We start from the raw sequence: 18100 nt of genomic DNA, 5'->3' as shown, positions 1-18100 counted from the left end.
GGAAAACTGCGCCTCAGTTTCTGCCACACAAATCGTGTTAGAATTATAATGCCAGCAGTTTCAAAGTTGTTTCGAATTTGGTCAATGGCTATATATATATAGCTAAAAAGTCATACATACTTTAACATGTTCATATTCAAGCAAAAGTCCTCACTTATTTGGGTTAAATGTGTGTAAGGCAAATTACCAAAGGCTCCCTCTTGTGGTCAACAAGTGTATCAACATTAATAAATGAAACGAGTCGACGAACACGGCGGCCAGTCAAAGGTGAGAGGGATATTTAATTTAATGTATTTTACAACAAATGTATCGGTTTGTCAGGGCTTCGACCAGCAGAGAAACACGGGTCTATGAGTTTCAGCAGATGAACCAGATCAGCTCTCAACTGATAGGGTAAAACTGTTGTGTTGAACTCAAAAGCACACGCTCAAAGGTAAACACAGAGAAAACACAGGACTAAAGATCTTCCAAAACTCTTTTAGTTGGGCAAAGTAGATGTGAATTTGTTTATTTATGTAAATGAATGTGCATCAAAATGACTGTTAAATGACATAAAATGACACATATTATCATAACATAATGCTAATGTTTTTTTAAAGGTGTCTCCTCCTGTTAAATCTTGTAACTGGTTATCTGATACTGACCGGTTCATGTCTCTATCTGAAGCTCTGGCTTATTATGGATGGAGGAGGGCGACAGTGAGCAGGGGAATATATTCACCACTTGGATGTTCGGGGGTTAAGTCAGCCTAACTGATCTATAGAAAGACAAATGTGACTTTTTTTTAAACACAGGTTAAACCGTGGCTGTCCTGGTCAGAGGGATTGATCACTCTTCATGCATTTATTGGTTATTTGATTAAATAAATATACTTGATTAAAGCCTGTATCAAAATGACAGTTGACATACATTATATGTAATCTACAAACTAATCACTGCTATAACAACTAAAATTGTGATTCCCTTTTTTTTTATTTTTTTTTTTTTTTATTAATGTTCATGCCATCTCTTATGTTCTATTAATACAATCTTCTTTTTTGTGCTGTATGTCTCTATTTTTCTCTTTGTCAGGTGGACATCTTGAATAAAGTGGACTGGAATGCATGGATGCCCCCCATCAAACCACAATGAGCACCAGAGCACATTTTTGGATGTGTGTGTGTGTGTGGTTCAGGTATTCCCTATGTAGTGAGGACAAAATGTCCCCTCATGGATAGCAATACCAAAAATCGTTAAAAATCATTTATGTCTCTGGAAAGTCCACAAAAAAATGTGGACTTCTTACCTCTTTGTGCACAGGTATGACACCACCCTATGGTCGATGCCTGCACTGCTCTGTGCCAGAGATGGGTGAAGGTGAGTCCTTCTCCTGTTAAAGGTAGGGTAGGCAACTTCCCAGAGGCTAGCAATAGCAAGCTAGCTTTGAAAGCATAAGATGCCACCCTCCTTTCAGAGCGTCTCCAAAGCCACGCCTCCTCAAACACATGAACGCACAAGCCAGAGCAGAGTCTGCAAAGCGTCACAAGAGATGGCGTTAAACTACTAAACTACCTGTCTCAAAGCACATAACATTACAAAAATAATGAACACAAACAACTTAGAGCTCTGACTTGTATCACCTGACTCCTGCAGATTCATTGGGAGGAAGCTGTTCCCCTGGCGCTGAAGATGGCTACCGAACAGGGCAGAATGAAATTCACTTGCCCGCTCTTTAAGTAAATTCATTCATTTGTTCTAAGTCCATGATTGGACCAAAAACAGCAACAGCAATAAGTAGGGTCAGTTGTTGATTTCCTTGCTGACATGAGCAACAAAACATTGACTAAACTTCTGTTTTTAACTGTCGAGAGCTCTTCAAGACCATTTCAAAAGCGCACTTGCTGACCTTTCTCTCTCTCTTTCCCTTTTTAGGGAAGTTTACAACTTCTCCAAGTACAGCGGCAAGGCAGTGAAGACTTTTAAGGAGCACCGTGGAGCAATGCACCCCGTCACAGCGATGCTCGTGGCCAAGGATCTGAAAATCGATGCTGCTTTCTGACCGTCTTATGTGCAGGCAGTGTTTCTGTGCTTCAGCTTAGTCCTCAGATGCAAACCTGCATATCAGGTTAATGTGCAGAACGTTTTTCTCATTGGCCGAAGCTTGGCTTTTTAATGTCTTGATGGAGGTTTCGGTCTCAGGGCTTACAACAAAAAATGTGGAGAGTTTCAGTATCATGCAGTTTGGAGTTAAAAAAACAGCATATCTTGCTATATCCCTTTATGTGATTTGTCAAAAGTAATGTTCTGTAATAAACTCCTCTGTACAAGAAGTTTCTACTCTATTGTCCAATAAAAATTGTGTCTTGATACAGAATAAGGTGCATGGCATGGCACATAAACAGATGTATTTCATGTGTACTGCATGCTCAACAACATGCGTATGTTTTTCTTTTTCTTTAAGTTGCACAATTCAACAAATCATAAAGTGGCCTTTTTGGACAGTTCTTCAGGGGACTCTCTAAAATTAATTGTATATAAAAATGTTCACTCCCTGTCCCTTCCCCACCCATTTAGGTTCCCATCACTTGCTTTTCAAAAAGAAAACGATGGGAACCCACAACTCGACATTGAGAGAATATAAAACACAACATTATCATATAAACTGCCTGCTGAACATCATAAATAGAGGCTAGAAAGAAGAACTCTGAGGTATTTCTTGCATAAAGATCTGGATCTTTGCTACGTTTAATAATATAATAAATAGAAACCTTAAATATTTTAAAACCTTTCTTTTTTTTCTTCTTCTCTCTCTCTTCCTCATCTTTCTTTTTTGGACTTGGACTTTTTTTTTTTTTCATTATGTTTTCATTTTGTACTTTTGCTTTCACTTTTTATTTGCATTTTTACTTTTAGTTTTTACTTTGTTTTCAATTTTACTTTTACTTTGGTTTTAGATTTAGATAGTTGCTAAAATAAGTAAAACATTTTTTTTAAAGTTACCTTTACAAAACCTTTTTAAAACTAACTTTTTTTAAAACTAACTTTTTTTAAAAAGTAACTAAGTAACTAAGTAACTTTTTAACTAAGTTAAAGTAACTATTACTTAGTTACTTTTTAAAGTAACTTAGTAACTTAAAGTAACAGTTACTTTTAAAAGTAACTAAGTAATAGTTACTTTTACTTATTTTTTAAAAGTAACTAAGTTACTTTTAAAAGTAATAAAAAAAGACAGCACTAAGTTACTAACTAAGTTACTTTTAAAACTACTTTTAAAACTACTTTTAAAAGTAATAAGTAAAAGTAACTATTACTTAGTTACTTTTTAAAGTAACTTAGTAACTTAAAGTAACAGTTACTTTTAAAAGTAACTAAGTAATAGTTACTTTTACTTATTACTTTTAAAAGTTACTTAGTTACTTTTTAAAAACTAACCAAGTAACTTTTTAACTAAGTTAAAGTAACTATTACTTATTAAGTAACTTAGTTACTTTTAAAAGTAATAAGTAAAAGTAACTATTACTTATTTACTTTTAAAAGTAACTGTTACTTTAAGTTACTAAGTTACTTTAAGTTACTTAGTTACTTTTTAAAAAGTAACTTTTTAACTAAGTTAAAGTAACTATTACTTAGTTACTTTTTAAAGTAACTTAGTAACTTAAAGTAACAGTTACTTTTAAAAGTAACTAAGTAATAGTTACTTTAACTTAGTTAAAAAGTTACTTAGTTAAAAAGTAACTTAGTAACTTAAAGTAACTTAGTTACTTTTAAAAACTAAATTTCTAAAACAAAAGTGAAAAAAAAAGTCACAGTCAAAGTCCAGGTCCAAAAAAGAAAAAAAAAGTCCATGAAGGCGGCGAGAAGAGAAGAAGAAAGAAGAAGAAGAAGAAAGAAAGAAAAAAGAAAAAAAAGGTTTTAAATAATTATGGTTTTCCATTTATTATATTATTAAACGTAGCAAAATCATAAGCGCAAAACAGCATAACCGCAGCGACAGGCACTCCGAAACCTCGGGGGGGGACACACACACACTACCCCCCCCTTTGGTTTTTTGGGTGTGCAGACGCCTGACCCGGGCTTGAACCATGGACCTTGGGAAGGTGATACCATGACTCCACCACTGCGCCACCAGCGCCTGCACAGTTCAGCTGGTTCTCCTGGTACGTTTATCTTTCGAAACGGAGTCTGAAATCACAACAGAGTATAAAACCGCAACAACAAGCTGGAATAGAACCGACAACCTTTTGCTTTAGCAATGGTACCGCTACCATTGAGCCACTGAAGACAACACTATTGTAACAGTTCTCCTGGTTCGTTTATCTTTCAAAACTGAGTCTGAAATTGTATAAAACCACAACAAGCTGGAATAGAACCGACAACCTTTTGCTTTAGCAATGGTACCGCTACCATTGAGCCACTGAAGACAACACTATTGCAACAGTTCTCCTGGTTCGTTTATCTTTCGAAACTGAGTCTGAAATTGTATAAAACCACAACAAGCTGGAATAGAACCGACAACCTTTTGCTTTAGCAATGGTACCGCTACCATTGAGCCACTGAAGACAACACTATTACAACAGTTCTCCTGGTTCGTTTATCTTTCGAAACTGAGTCTGAAATTGTATAAAACCACAACAAGCTGGAATAGAACCGACAACCTTTCGCTTTAGCAATGGTACCGCTACCACTGACCAACCGAAGACAACGATATTTTGACCGTTCTCCTGGTTTGTTTATCTTTCGAAATAAAATTAGTTAGTAAATATGACATTATAGTAGATGTATAGGAATCTTAACAGTGTTTTAGGAGTTCAAATATGGAATGATTAGTCACATGACAATTGGGACTCTGGTGATTGGCTCAAAACAATGTTCTGAACCCATGTGACAATGAAGCAAAGATGGCAGAAACCAGGCCATGCGCTTCCAAAGCAACATGTAGAACTTGAGCGATTACCTGTGAGATGAATGTGAATGCTGAGTTTGTTAAAGATATCAGAACTTATTGGATTCTTGAACTTCTTGGATTCAAAACTCCTAAGCAGACAAAACAAGTCCAAACAAGTGTTAGCTGTGACTTTTTCCTCTAAACTCAATCAAAAAGACTTGCTGCTGTCCAACAGATGGTCATAAAGCTGGACCTTTTGAACACTAGACATCTTGCAAACAAGGTAATGCCAATATTGTTTGTGTGTGTGTATACAGTTGCAATCGAAATTATTAATCCCCATTGCAAAAAAACTATAGAATTTTCATGAACTTAGATACTCCCTGAAATTCCTTCACGAACCCTGGTTTGGGAAACCCTAACATAATGTAATGGGACACATTTTCCTTTCTCTGTGAGTTTTTCCATCAATAGCCTATGGTATAAGATTATCTTGTTCAAATCTACCTGTTTGACGAGTTAGTTCAATAAAAGTAGTTCAGTAGCAGACTAAATATTGTAAGTAATCTTATAAGAATTCCAGTAAGAATTCCTTACAACCCAGCACTGGTTGAATTATAACTTCTCAAATGCTTGTCTACACCACAGAGCCACAGCATCATGTGAGCGTTTAAGATGAGTCCCTCAGCAGTCATAGTTTGCTTAGTGCATTCCATTATGCCTGGCCTCATCTGTGGCTCCTCTCCCAGAAAACTGGACCATTATTCCTTGAGCACGGAAGGATGGCCTTGGCTAGGATTTGGGGTGTATCTCCGGGGACCGTGACCCGGTGGGACTCAGCGGACTCGGGTGACACAGGGGTCTTGGAGCCTCAGTGGGCGGATGAGCGTTGGATTTGCTCACGGGTGCTTCCGAGAGCGACGCTTTCCTCTTGGGTAAGTCTTCCTTTGCAATCCTGTTCGAACTCGAGTTGTCCTCTTTCACCGTGAAGAAGGTTCTGGATCGGGCTCCGTGGATTGGCTCAGGTATACACATGATTCTTGATCTGCCGCCAAAGTTGTTGAGATGGATCTCTGAAGCCTCTGTTTTGAGGTAACGAACTTGAGACATGCTCAGTCCTAAAGGACATTGAGGGGTTCAATGTTATGCTCTTGCCGCCATAGCTGTTAAAATCACTATACGTGACTTCAGCACTCGTCAAAATTGGTGCAGGGCTTGATTTGGTTTGGCAGTGGTCTGTGGTGTCCATAGTGCGGGCGTCAGGATTAGCGTTTGCTGGTAAGCTAGTTTTGAATGTGGTGGTTTTCGCACTTTCGGCCTCCCTCTGAGAAGTGTGCATGATTGATTGCGATCGCCTGGTTTGGCAGTGGTCTGCAGTGTCCGTAGCACTAGCGTTTGCGTTAGCATTTGCGTTTACGCTCCACAACACATCACTGATTCTGTAGAGTCATGGCATAAACAGACATCATTAAACACTGTATATAAAAAATATATATAATAATCAGCATTTATAAATAGTCTAAAATGAAATGTTATAAATCAGTAGCCTAATGCTGTATCAATTGTCTCGTTTTAGTTCTGATGATAGTATTTGTTCAATTACTGTCTTACAGGCCACAGAATGAAGAAAACACTGAACTGAACTAAAACTAACACCTCATACAAAGAATGCCAGACTTACAAAACATCTGAACAAGATTACAGAAATTATGCACAATGAAAACCAAGAGAAAAGTGTCTAGTCGCTGTTCTTTACTTCATTGTTTCATGCCTGTAGTATTATGACATTTTGAATTAAAATACCATTTTAAAGGCTGTGTTTTACTCCCATATCCCAGTCATAACAGGAAGTAGAAAAGCACGAATCAACAGGAGAACATCAGAGCTTCACACAACTCCTGCTGACTCTCACATCAATCCAGAAAACACTGCAATAAACCTGAGTCCTTCTCATTACACTTCATAGTGTGACTATCAGAGGACGTTTCATTCAGAGACTAAAAAGGTAACGCTACAAGTAGCGATTGATTTGCTATGTAGTTCGTGCAAGTCATTTGACAAGAGAAATTGACTTTATACGAAAAGCTACTTACAGGTGAGTCTCGTGTCATACTCGGTTCCTGCATTTTATCTGTCTGTGAGTCGGTTTTATCTGCAGTTGAGCTGGAATATAAGCTGTTAAAGTGACATTATAAGAGCTGTCATCTTCTCATCTGCAGGATCTGCAAGTGTTGTTGTGTTTGTCATCAAGCGTCATGTTGTCAAGCAGCAGAAGTGTCAGACTGAAGGAGAACCCCGCTTCTGCCGCCTAGTGGAGCAGATGAAGAACTGCACTTTAATCTCGTCGGATATAGTGGCGAGATCACATCTGAGACTTTGGATCATGAAGCAACAACAGAAACATGTTTAAATCCCACAGATACAGATCTTTTAGAAAGCCTGAGCCTAAATTACTTCATACACACACGTAAGCTCATGTGGTGCAGAAAATGATTTCTGAAAGGAAGAAATAACGAGGAAGTCTGGTCTTTCATGTTTATGAACGTTTTTAACAGAAGGACAAAGAGGACAGAAGAAAAGATTTGCAGCGGTGTAATTTACACAAAGCACCACAGGAGGGCGGAACAATTTTATGTTTTTTATACAATATTTATGGCAATTAACAAATAGGTGGTCGTCAGCTCCCTCTTGTGGTCAATTATCTTATCACCATCATTAAATTAAACGACAAACCCAAGGTGGTCAGTCAGGTAAGAGGACTGAGATTTAAATACATGTATGTGAAGACAAAATTATGATTTTGTCAACGTCTCGCCCAGCTAACAGCATAGTTTCAGTAAATTATCCAGATTAGCTCGCAAATGATGGGGTAAGACGACGTAGATGTGTTCAACTCAGTCCCAAAATATAAATTGTATTTTTTTTTCTTAAAGCATTTTGAGAAAGAAAAGAGAGCAACGCAAGTAAAGAGGTCGACATTGTCATAAAAGGAAAGGTAAACATACACTAATTACACTGCAAATCATGTATAACAGACAATCTTTACACAATTCTTAAAGCATACTCTTACCTTCTTCCAAGGCTTCTGGTTCATATTCCAAAAGGCAATGATTTTTGAGATTTTTTTTTTTTTTTATTGTAAAAGTGTACAACTTTTGTCAAGAGTGCAACCTGAGCAAACTTTTCACACAGGCAATCTCCTAAGCATGTAGGTTCTTAGCATTTAACAGAAAATGATTTTCAGGTGCATGCACTTTAAGGTGCTTTGGATATTAAGCATGTGTCAAAGATTGTAACCCCAAAATACTTTTTCAAATAGTACATAGACATTTTTTGTGAATAATTTTTTTATTTAAAACATTGTGTGTTGGACATTATTAATGCCTGTAGTACAAAAGAATTTAGAGACTGCTAGTAAACAAGTTCAAAACATTTACATATTCAATTCCTGTCTCACATCCAAAAGTAAACATGCATACACAACCTCAGTAGATTCAGATTGATTTCTGAATTGATTGATTATCTATGTTAGCACTTCACTGTCCCATGACTCACAGTGTCCTCGTGTTCTCAAAGAGAAGTGCACCAGGAATGTCTGACTGCTTTTGTTGCTGGAGATTTAAATAATTACATAGCACAGCGTTTCCCAACCTGGGGTGCCTTCTGGCTAGCCTGGTAATACCAAATTACCTTGGTATTTGCCTTCTGGCGAGAGCAGGGGTAAAAACTCCATCAAGCATTTAAAAATGGCTAAAATGTGTAAAAAAAAAAAAAAAAAAAAAAAATTACCATCAATCTCGGATCATCAGAAGTCTCTAATAACAACAAATAATGCGCACAAATTTAATGCCATTAAACAATTATTTGAAATATACTGTCTTTGTTGTTTCTACATTAATTTGGAGATTAACTGTGAAATTATTACATAAAATATATTAAAAACAAGCTATCTTGTGCAATTATGACAAAATTATCCCAATATAAAAACACAAATACACTGAGTGAGCAAACATTTAGGTGAGATTTGCAATGGTAATTGAGCAATGTTTATATATGAATAAAAGCCTTAATTAAATGTCATCATGTAAACTAAAGTGATCTCTTCAGAAGAAATGAATGATTTCCTAGACTTGATGGACAAAAAAAAAAAAGGATAATATTAAAAGTAGGCCTATACGGCAGTTCTTCCCTGTGGTATTGCAAATTGATACATTTCAAGGTATAGTATCAAAGTAGTATCGTGACAACACTAGTGTAGGCTGCCACACATTTTTTTTTAATTTTCAAAGGGTGTCTTGACTGAAAAAAGGTTGGGAAACACTGACATAGCATATGTTTGGCTTTGAGATTTCAGCTGTCCTGGAGAAGGTCATAGGATCCACTGGAAATTACTTGATGCTTGTCTTCACCCTTTTCCAAAAGATGAAACAGATCCATTTTTTAAATGAACATCAATATGATGAAAAATAACATCATATGATTTATCATAAAAATAAAACCTAAAAACCATTAGAGAAAGTTATGTATAGGTTAAATTTAGGATATTACAAAAAAAAAAAAAAAAAACTCCCTGCTACTTTCTAACCTACAGAGAACGTTTCCTGAACACTCTTATATTGTCCCCAAAAACACAGGAACCATATGGGAAACATTAGGGGAACATTGTTTTTTTTTTTTTTTGGGTAAAAAGCTGCTTTACTCACGTTTGACTGCGGAGTTTGTTCTTTTGTGGCAGGTACAGAGTCATATAGAGGATTACTGATGTTTGAACTGGATGCTGATGGGTTCACTTCTTCCCCTTCATCCTCCTAACATTATAAAAATTCAAATAATTATATATAAACACACCACACATGTAATAGGGCTGTCAATCAATTAAAATATTTAATCGCAATTAATCTAATACACAAAATAATTTGTGTGGATAATGTTCAGAAGAATAATTTTGTCAAACCTTGCGATTTAGTTTTTCCTATAAGTAGTGAACTTTGACAGCCCTAATATATAGACGTGAACACAAACATGATGCAGAAACAAGGATTACCTTGAAGTAGTGGAACTGGAATGGCTTTGTTTTATGTGTGTAGAAATTGTATCCCACAAATCCAGCTGCTACGATGAGGATGATGAGCCCCAGGACGCCGATGCCCATCCCAGCCTTATGAGCCGGGTGGATGGATGGAGGTGGAGGGGGAGGTGCTTTTAATGGGCCCTGGAGAACATGGATGACTCCATTGGATGCAAAAATGTCGGAGTCTATGACATAACGGTCACTGATGTATCCTGAGGAGGTCTAAAGAAGGCAAAGAGAGTGATGACAAGCAGATCAAAGAGAGTGTGTCCATATAACTCAAATTAAGTAATGAAGTAACTTATATCCTCACCATTACTTGAGGGTTCTGGAGATCCGGGACGCTGGTGATGGTCAGGCTTTGTCCCAGTCGTGTTCGGACATGAGTGATGTTTATAAGTGCCTGCAGTACCAAAGCCCTCCCATCCAGTAGATGGTGCTCTATGTCTCTGCCGCTCAAAGTCTGTTGAACACATAAGGGACATTAACCAAGAGGGTTGGCAGAAAATGTTAGAGTTGACATTTTTACATTTACGTTACATTTTGTGCACAAAGTTTATTTTACATTTAACTTTAAATTTACAACAAATGGCAACAAAAATTAAAAGTATAATTGGTGGATGTGTGAGTCACCTGGTTGGTATAGAGGCCATCATTATCAGGTACAAACAGAGTGGACTGGACAGTAATATTACTTAGGCGATTCATAAACTTTTTTCCTGATGCAGAAGTTGAATAATTCAGGATTTGCTGAAAAAGACAGAGCAGTCAGATCGCTACACCCTAGAAGATTCACTATGCCCATAAATAAATCATTTCTATGCTTTAACAAAAAAAACATGCTTCAACCCTCGAGAAATCTTTGCCCCATCGACTTCCATTGTAAATCCATTACAGCAAATATTTTTTCTTATTTTTTTATTTTTTTTAAACATACTGAGGGTTGAGTCAAAACGATCGCCGGTAATTCTCTCAATAGCTGAATCTCTACTCACAGACATGAAGTTAGACAGGGTTGGTCTGGCTGAGAGAACCTGCAGCAAGTTTCCTGTACAGGAGTATCCGTCACCAATGTAGCCAGTTTTACACTCACACTTCACATCTGAAACACACACAATCAGTCTAAACCCAAGCTTGTCCCTGCCTGTATGCACTGATAGAACAGCTTCACAAATATCCCATGAGGACTTTTACCTCTCACTCTATAGCAGAACGTGTCCCACGTCTCACTCAGGTTATTGCGAATGCCGTAGTCCACAATACCCACATGTCCAAAGCCACATTTTGGGTTAGAGAAGCTCATGGGATACGCTACCCTCGCTTTGTCAAGCCAGCCTGCTGCGCACAAGTTATAACCTGCCTGCAGGACAAGCGTAAGAGAAAAGACACACGTTAACATTCAGACAATGGGCCCTAATGTACAGCAGCCTAAAATGTTTGTGTTACTTTAGGAGCGGCACCTGCTGGGCATATGACAGCTGTGTGTAGGTAGCGATAGTTCCTCCTGCCTCTTTGCAGGCCTCCTGCGCCATTGTGTAGTTGAGTTTGTATATTCCCTTTGAGGGACGATAATGGAAAACCCCTAATGTTTTATCTAAACAAAGGAAAAAGTCGTTAACTTTGTTTCAAAACCTAGTGAGCTGCCTACCTAGACAACAGGCATTATCATCACACTTGCCATGGTTACTGCATCCTGGGCCCCCAGGACATGCTGGAGAACAGGATAATGTTCTTTAACAGGCAAAATAACTCTTTTCTAAATACAGTGGCTTGAAAAAGTCTACACACCCAGTTAAGTCTATTCCACAAACATAAGGTACTTTGTTTAGGCTAATTTCATAGATAGACATCACTGCATGTATTCTTGGTCGAGAATATGGTATACAGGTTGAGAGAATTGTTGATTATAAAAATTTCATTCAGTATTGAAAAAGCTTTTATTAAAAATGACTATTTTTACATTTTATTATTATTTTCAGATTTATTACATTTAATTTCAGGTAATGAATAAATTAAAAGACATAAATTAATTGATTGATTAAATTTAATAAGTTATTAATAATGATTATTATTATCATCAATGTTGAAAAGTTTTGCTGCTTAATATTTTTTTCAAGATCTTTGATTAATAGAAAGTTCAAAAGAACAGCATTTATTTGAAATAGAAATCTTTTGTAAAATCATAAATATCTTTACTGTCACTTTTGATCAATTTAAAGCGTCCTAGGTGAATAAAAGTATTAATTTCAAAAAAAAAAAAAAAAAAAAACATGTACCCCAAACTTTTGAATGGTAGTGTATCACAGGTTCCACAAAAATATTAAGCAGCAAAAACAATAATATTATTCCCAAATCAGCGTATTAGAATGATTTCTAAGGGGTCATGTGACACTGAAGACTGGAGCAATAATGCTTAAAATTAAGCTTTGCCATCACATGAATGAATTACTTTTTTAATTTAGTTTTTTAAATGACAAATAAAGTAACTTGTTATATGCCGAATACACACCCTCATAGTGCAGGTCCGTGCACTGAGCATTTGATTCGCACTGTCCGTTATCTTGTAGACAACGATTGACTGGCAACAGCTTTGCTTCGCATTCAATCCCATCGCCGATGTAGTTGTCTTTACACTCACATTTCCTCTTGCCCTGGTGACCAACACGCATTACATATGCTTATGGATGTGTAAACCCCACTTATAAAGACCACATTCAGTTTAAAGAGCTATAATGAAAGAGAAAGTTCTGCTTACAGCTCCGGTCATGGTGCAGGTAGCGTGTTCGTGACATCCGCCATTTTCACCATCCGCACAGGGGTCAACGGGTGTGCACACAAACCCATCGCCGGAGTAACCTTTGAAACACGTGCAGCTGACCTTCTCCCCCTTCTGACTGCACTTAGCATCCTTAGAACAGCCGCCGTTCCAGTACTTGCACATATTGGCCGCTGCAGAACAGATAGAAGTTAGTGGACAGTTTCTACTCTTGTTTTATCATCACTATTACTATTGCTATTGAGATCATCATGTATGTACCTGTACAGGTGATACCATCTCCTTCATAGAAGGGTTTACAGACACAGGTATTATTCTCCATGCAGACGGCCTTCTCATGGCAAGTCGGATTGCAAACAGGACCATCAGCTGTAACATCAGAAATACATGCAGCGTGAACTGGAGTTGCCAGTATAAAGTAATGCTTGTCTTTCTGTAGTCTGTTAAATAACCCCAAAACAAAAAGAGTAATGAGAAGATCTGTACCTAATTTGTTCTCACACTGTGGACCAGTCCAGCCCTCTTCACAAAAACATGAACCGGTACCTTTAGGACCCTCATCACATGACCCATGTTCTGTGCAGTTGCAGGCTAAGGAAAAGAGGAAATAAACCAACTATATATACATACACACACACATATACATATAATTGTTTTGAAAAAGTTTACCTTTGCAATCCGGTCCAAAATGGCCATCCACACAAAGTTCACAGGCTACACCTATAAATCCAGCATCGCAAGTGCAGGTGCCATTGCCTAAATGATCCTCGTCACACTTGCCATGGTTACTGCAAGGGGATCCTGGACCCCCAGGACATGCTACAGAACAGGATAATGCTCATCAACTGGCAAAATAACTGTTTTTCTAAATACAGTGGCTAGAAAAAAAGTCTACACACCCAGTTAAAATGAGGTTTTTGAGATGTAAAATCTCCATATAGCAATAGTTCGAATTGGGATATATGACAACAATTTACTGTGAATAGTACAGCGAGACACTGCTTACCAAGACAGTCCCTGCCATAGTACCCTGTACAGCACTTAGGCTTCCATACGAACATTCTGCATGTTGACTGACATCCTGGATACCTAGACATCAAAGCATCTGGAAGGACACACTTTTGTTCCCCCTAGATTGAAAGCACAATTGAAATGGATTTAAAAAAGCATTATCTGAATAACTGAATTAGATTTTTGTCTCTTATGTTCACAAAGGCCACATTTAAAACAGTAATATTGTGAAACATTATGAACTGCTTTCTATTTAATTTATTTTAAAATGTAATTTATGCCTGTGATGGCAAAGCTGAATATTCAGCATCATTACTGCAGTCTTCAGTGTCACATGATCCATCAGAAATCATTCTAATATGCTGATTTGCTGCTCAAGAAACATCATATTATTATCAATGCTGAAAACAGTTGTGCTTCTTAATATTTTTGTGGTAAAGCATTTTTTTTTAAATTTTTCACGATTCTTTGATGAATAGAACGTCCAAAATAACAGCATTTATTTGAAGCAGAAATATTTTGTAACATTATAAACATTGTAAAAAAAACATTATAAATGTATTTTCTTTACTGTCACTGATCAATTTAATGCATCCTTTTCTGAATAGAAGTAATGTATCTTACTGACCCCATACTTTTAACTGGTAGTGTATATCCATTTATAATGGACAGTCTTATGAGACAAAAACACTGATTACTCATGATTTTTAGTTTAGTAAAAATATCTAATTTTAGTAAAAAAACTAAACAAAAAAACGCTCTCCAGACTGAGAATGTCCCTCCCCCAATCCCACCTGTGTCCGATAGTAGCAAATCACGGATCATAGTTGTGACAAAACTAAAGGCTATTGGCTGTTTAAAAAAAACATGGGACTAGCTAGCCCTTCAGTATGTCCTAAATCCATGACAACTAATAAGAGCTGACTAGATACTGTATATGGTAAATTATGGTTTACCATTATGGTAAACATATTCTTAATATTCTTTCCATAATATACTAATTTAAGGTTTAGCTTCAGATGAAGATGAAAATTACCTGTGGCTTGGTTCCAAGCGGGCACTCCGAGCGAGAGCGTCCACAATACCTGCAAGCTAACTAAAAACAAAAAAACTGATCACTTTAACATTGATGCAAATTTCACAGTACATATTATGCAAATCATACAATGCACTACGATGGCTGAATTTAAGTCCATTTTTCATGCTCTCCCTTGTTAACTTCCCTACATCTCGATCACTCGTATGTATGTCATTGCTCACGTTGCACGAGTGACCAATACTGGCGGAACTCTTGCAATGTGTTTAAATGTAACGCCCTAACGCCCTTGATCACTTGGAATCCGCTGTGGAGCTGATTTTATTATTTACGTTTATTGTCCCTTATGAATTTGTTTTATGCACAATATTGGCCTGTATGCTTAGGCTGTTGGAGAAAATATAAAAAATTACACAATTGACAAGGAAACTGTGTAAAAAACGTCATCTTAAGGTACTGTAGCTAAAAGTATTATGTGGTTGGGAGTAAATGAAATGCCAGGACAGCCGGCACAGACTGGGGGAGGGGCCACAAATCCGTGAGTACAGTTTACAAACCCGTGGGAACGGATTGTGAAAGCGTGGGCACGGTTTATGAATTTGTGGGTACAGACTGCAAAAACTGAAGGCACGGTTTACAAATCTGTCAGCGCGGATTAGGAACTCGTGGGTACGGTGTATTAATCTGCGGGCACGATTTGTTAAACCAAGGGACCAGTTTAAGAATTTGTGAGTACGGTTTATAAACTGAGGGGTCGGATTGCAAAACCGTTACCACGGATTATTATTATTTTTTTCACACAGGTGACTTCCCGGGCTCCGTATGTTTGCGAGTGCATGTCTAAAAGTGGAGTTAAATGCAGCCAATGTTGTTAGATGTAAACAATAAAAATAATTTGAACTTTTTTAGGACTCACAGTGAAATCAAGTGTGTGTTTATAATCACAGCGCCCCCCAAGGCTTGGAGGATTCAGCAGACAGTTAATGCCATAAATCATGCCTCCATTGAATTCAATGTTTCTCTTTGCAATCCGACAGCTTTTATCGTTCACATAAAGCTCCCCCTGAATAATAAATATACACAACATGATGCATGGTTAATTAAAAATAAATAAACTAAAACAGAAATGTGAATACCCATGGCAAATCTTTTTATCTCAAAAGGTACTCACTATATGCTCTTCTCCCATGCAGGCCACTGACAGATCTGAGCCCTGTTGTGTTTTTAAAGAGCTGGCATGCATGAGCTGTGCCGGCAGGAGCTAGTGGACACACAATAAATTGTAATGCATTTAAATGATGCATTAGTGAGTCAACACTGAATTTCCTGTAATGTTGAGTTAGTCTTGTACCGCCATGGCCTTGCCAAAAAAAATTAAATGCACTGACTGGATAGAGACCAACCTTTGTGTCACGCAGGATGTGGTATCTAAGATACTCAGCAAGCTGATCACGGTTATGCATCGCATACAGGAAATCTTTCTGCTCTTGGGCCAGGGCGGCCATTGCAGTGTCCGTGGGCATAAACAGGGTGACAGGCTGATGAATTGGGTCCATCACCAACTTCAGTGTATCTGTGTCCTTTAAACAAACAAAGCTTTATATAAAACTTTGGTGGAGTTCATTAGAAAATACTAGCCTGGGTTTCCCCATGCTGCCTTGCATCAATCAATGTCTCAATGAGACGAGGTCTGACGTTAGCCAGGCTAAGAAAATACAGGGTTCTTCTTAAAAATAACAATTCATGTAATATAATATTCCAAAAAAGGCATACAAAGGATAAGAACTTTAGCCAAGTTTTGTGTAGACTGGACAGCATTTAGATAATAAGAAAAAAAAAAGGATATTTTTGCTTATTTTACCTCGAGAAGCTTGTAGAATGTCTTGAAGCCATGGATATTGGCCACTTCTGAGAGGTTACGCTTTCAGAAAAAAAAAGGAAAATGACAATAAAAATCTATCATTATTATTTCATTATTTTATGCTTGCTTTATTACCACTGGCATGAATCATAAAGAGTTATTCTGTGGGGACATACCAGTGAGCTGTCTTCATCCCTGTCTCTCAGAATCTGGAAACTGGGAGGCACTAGGACACTATCAATCTCATGGAAAATCCCGTTGCTACTTTCGAGATCACTGAACACCACCTTGGCTTTGTTATTGATGTAAATAGTGTCCTGAAAACAAATAATAAGTTAAATACATATCTTATGCAGTCATCATACTGAGTGTGCATCAGGTACACTGTACCTCTGAGTATGTAATGGTGAGGATGTCACCAGTAAGTGTGGTCAGGTTACGAGGCTGCATTAGATCTTCTGGCAGGAGGGCACGGCAGGCCACTATGTGGTACCTCAGGATTTGGATGCTTTTAGAGCGAATCATCTTTTCAATGTCCGGCAACTAAATAAAAGCAGGACTAATCAGTAACATTAAAGAAACCCACTATCACATCACAATATCCTCTTACTATTCTTGACACTTATTAAGAGACAGATATAATGTACAGTCAAAGGCCCTTTAGGTGAATCTCAGAAAACCTGTCCATGACCAGGTCATATTGTTTAAAGTCTGAAGAATTTTTAAGAGCATTGGGACATTTTTTTAAATGACAATTAACCAAATTGTCCTTTTCTATTCTTGAGCTTGGCTCAGTGACAATCTAATTAGATTTTCTTTGTCCAGAACATTCTTTGACATATCACTTGATGTATAATCTTCCAGCCAGTCATGGCACAAGTTGATAGGTCATCTACTTGTAATCTGCCAGCCAATCAGCTTGCATCCTGTGCAAATGAGCTAATAGGCATGTCATTTGTCAGCCAATGAGCTTGCATCCTGTGCAAACAAGCTAATAGGCATGTTATTTTTCAGCCAATGAGCATGTATGCTCCTAATACTGCTACCATTTAAGTAATTAGCCAGCTTCAGGCATTTGCTATAAGATGGTTCACTGCAGTGTGTGAGCAGTTTTTTTTTGCTCATTGCTTCAAGTAAGTGGCTTTTTACCATCAATAAAGCTCAATTTTTTCCTGGTTTTGTTTTGTAGGAGGTAATTTTTCTCTTATTTTTTTTTAGCTTGTGATATCCTGCATCTAATGGTAAGCTTTGGCCTTTTTAATGTCCATAGTATATTATTTTTATTTTTATTTTTTAACTATGGAAGTCAATGGTGCCGAGTCTGCCGACAACTGTCTGGTCACTGACATTCTTTAAAATATCTGTTCAACTATCCCTTTAAATAAACTCTATATTTAAGCCACTTGGTTTAGCGGCCAGACACATAGCAAGTCAATAAGTAAGTTATGCTATATTATACTATATTTTGTGCAGTGCATTAT

General features: G+C 37.3%; 2 protein-coding genes and 1 long non-coding RNA gene across 4 annotated transcripts in view; 2 read left to right on the top strand and 1 right to left on the bottom strand.

The window, feature by feature from the left end:
* Window positions 1-191: 191 nt before the first annotated feature.
* LOC311289303 (leukotriene A-4 hydrolase-like) lies at window positions 192-2380 on the top strand. 2 transcript variants are annotated; one of them, XM_084407166.1, is made up of 5 exons: window positions 192-267; window positions 1072-1174; window positions 1300-1356; window positions 1633-1715; window positions 1912-2380. In XM_084407166.1, exons 3-5 carry the CDS (start codon window positions 1315-1317, stop codon window positions 2036-2038), a joined length of 252 nt encoding a protein of 83 aa, XP_084263292.1. In that variant the 5' UTR covers window positions 192-267; window positions 1072-1174; window positions 1300-1314; the 3' UTR covers window positions 2039-2380. The 2 variants fall into 2 exon arrangements, with proteins under 2 accessions (XP_084263292.1, XP_084263291.1); XM_084407165.1 differs by having other exon boundaries at window positions 259-433.
* A 2486-nt stretch (window positions 2381-4866) lies between these two features.
* LOC311289299 lies at window positions 4867-8623 on the top strand. The gene is made up of 4 exons (XR_014627104.1): window positions 4867-5147; window positions 5614-5799; window positions 6703-6869; window positions 7084-8623. It is a non-coding gene; the product is annotated as an uncharacterized lncRNA (long non-coding RNA).
* Window positions 7126-18100, bottom strand: part of stab2 (stabilin 2) — a 32727-nt gene continuing 21752 nt past the window's right edge. The window contains exons 48-68 of the mRNA XM_084407161.1: window positions 17010-17162; window positions 16796-16936; window positions 16620-16679; window positions 16162-16338; window positions 15930-16019; window positions 15675-15821; window positions 14759-14818; window positions 13718-13841; window positions 13381-13530; window positions 13198-13302; window positions 12973-13080; window positions 12691-12884; window positions 12445-12586; window positions 11396-11529; window positions 11130-11295; window positions 10931-11037; window positions 10569-10685; window positions 10249-10398; window positions 9909-10157; window positions 9568-9672; window positions 7126-9274 (exon numbers count right to left, since the gene is read on the bottom strand). Coding sequence (XP_084263287.1) covers window positions 9215-9274; window positions 9568-9672; window positions 9909-10157; window positions 10249-10398; window positions 10569-10685; window positions 10931-11037; window positions 11130-11295; window positions 11396-11529; window positions 12445-12586; window positions 12691-12884; window positions 12973-13080; window positions 13198-13302; window positions 13381-13530; window positions 13718-13841; window positions 14759-14818; window positions 15675-15821; window positions 15930-16019; window positions 16162-16338; window positions 16620-16679; window positions 16796-16936; window positions 17010-17162 — 2739 coding nt within the window. The 3' untranslated portion in view covers window positions 7126-9214. The remainder of the gene's footprint in view (window positions 9275-9567; window positions 9673-9908; window positions 10158-10248; window positions 10399-10568; window positions 10686-10930; window positions 11038-11129; window positions 11296-11395; window positions 11530-12444; window positions 12587-12690; window positions 12885-12972; window positions 13081-13197; window positions 13303-13380; window positions 13531-13717; window positions 13842-14758; window positions 14819-15674; window positions 15822-15929; window positions 16020-16161; window positions 16339-16619; window positions 16680-16795; window positions 16937-17009; window positions 17163-18100) is intronic.

This window comes from Rutilus rutilus (assembly GCF_951802725.1).
Source record: "Rutilus rutilus genome assembly, chromosome: 4".
Classification (NCBI taxonomy): Eukaryota; Metazoa; Chordata; class Actinopteri; order Cypriniformes; family Leuciscidae; genus Rutilus; species Rutilus rutilus.
The sequence above is the reverse complement of the archived record's forward strand: the minus strand, read 5'-3'. Positions and strand labels throughout refer to the sequence as shown.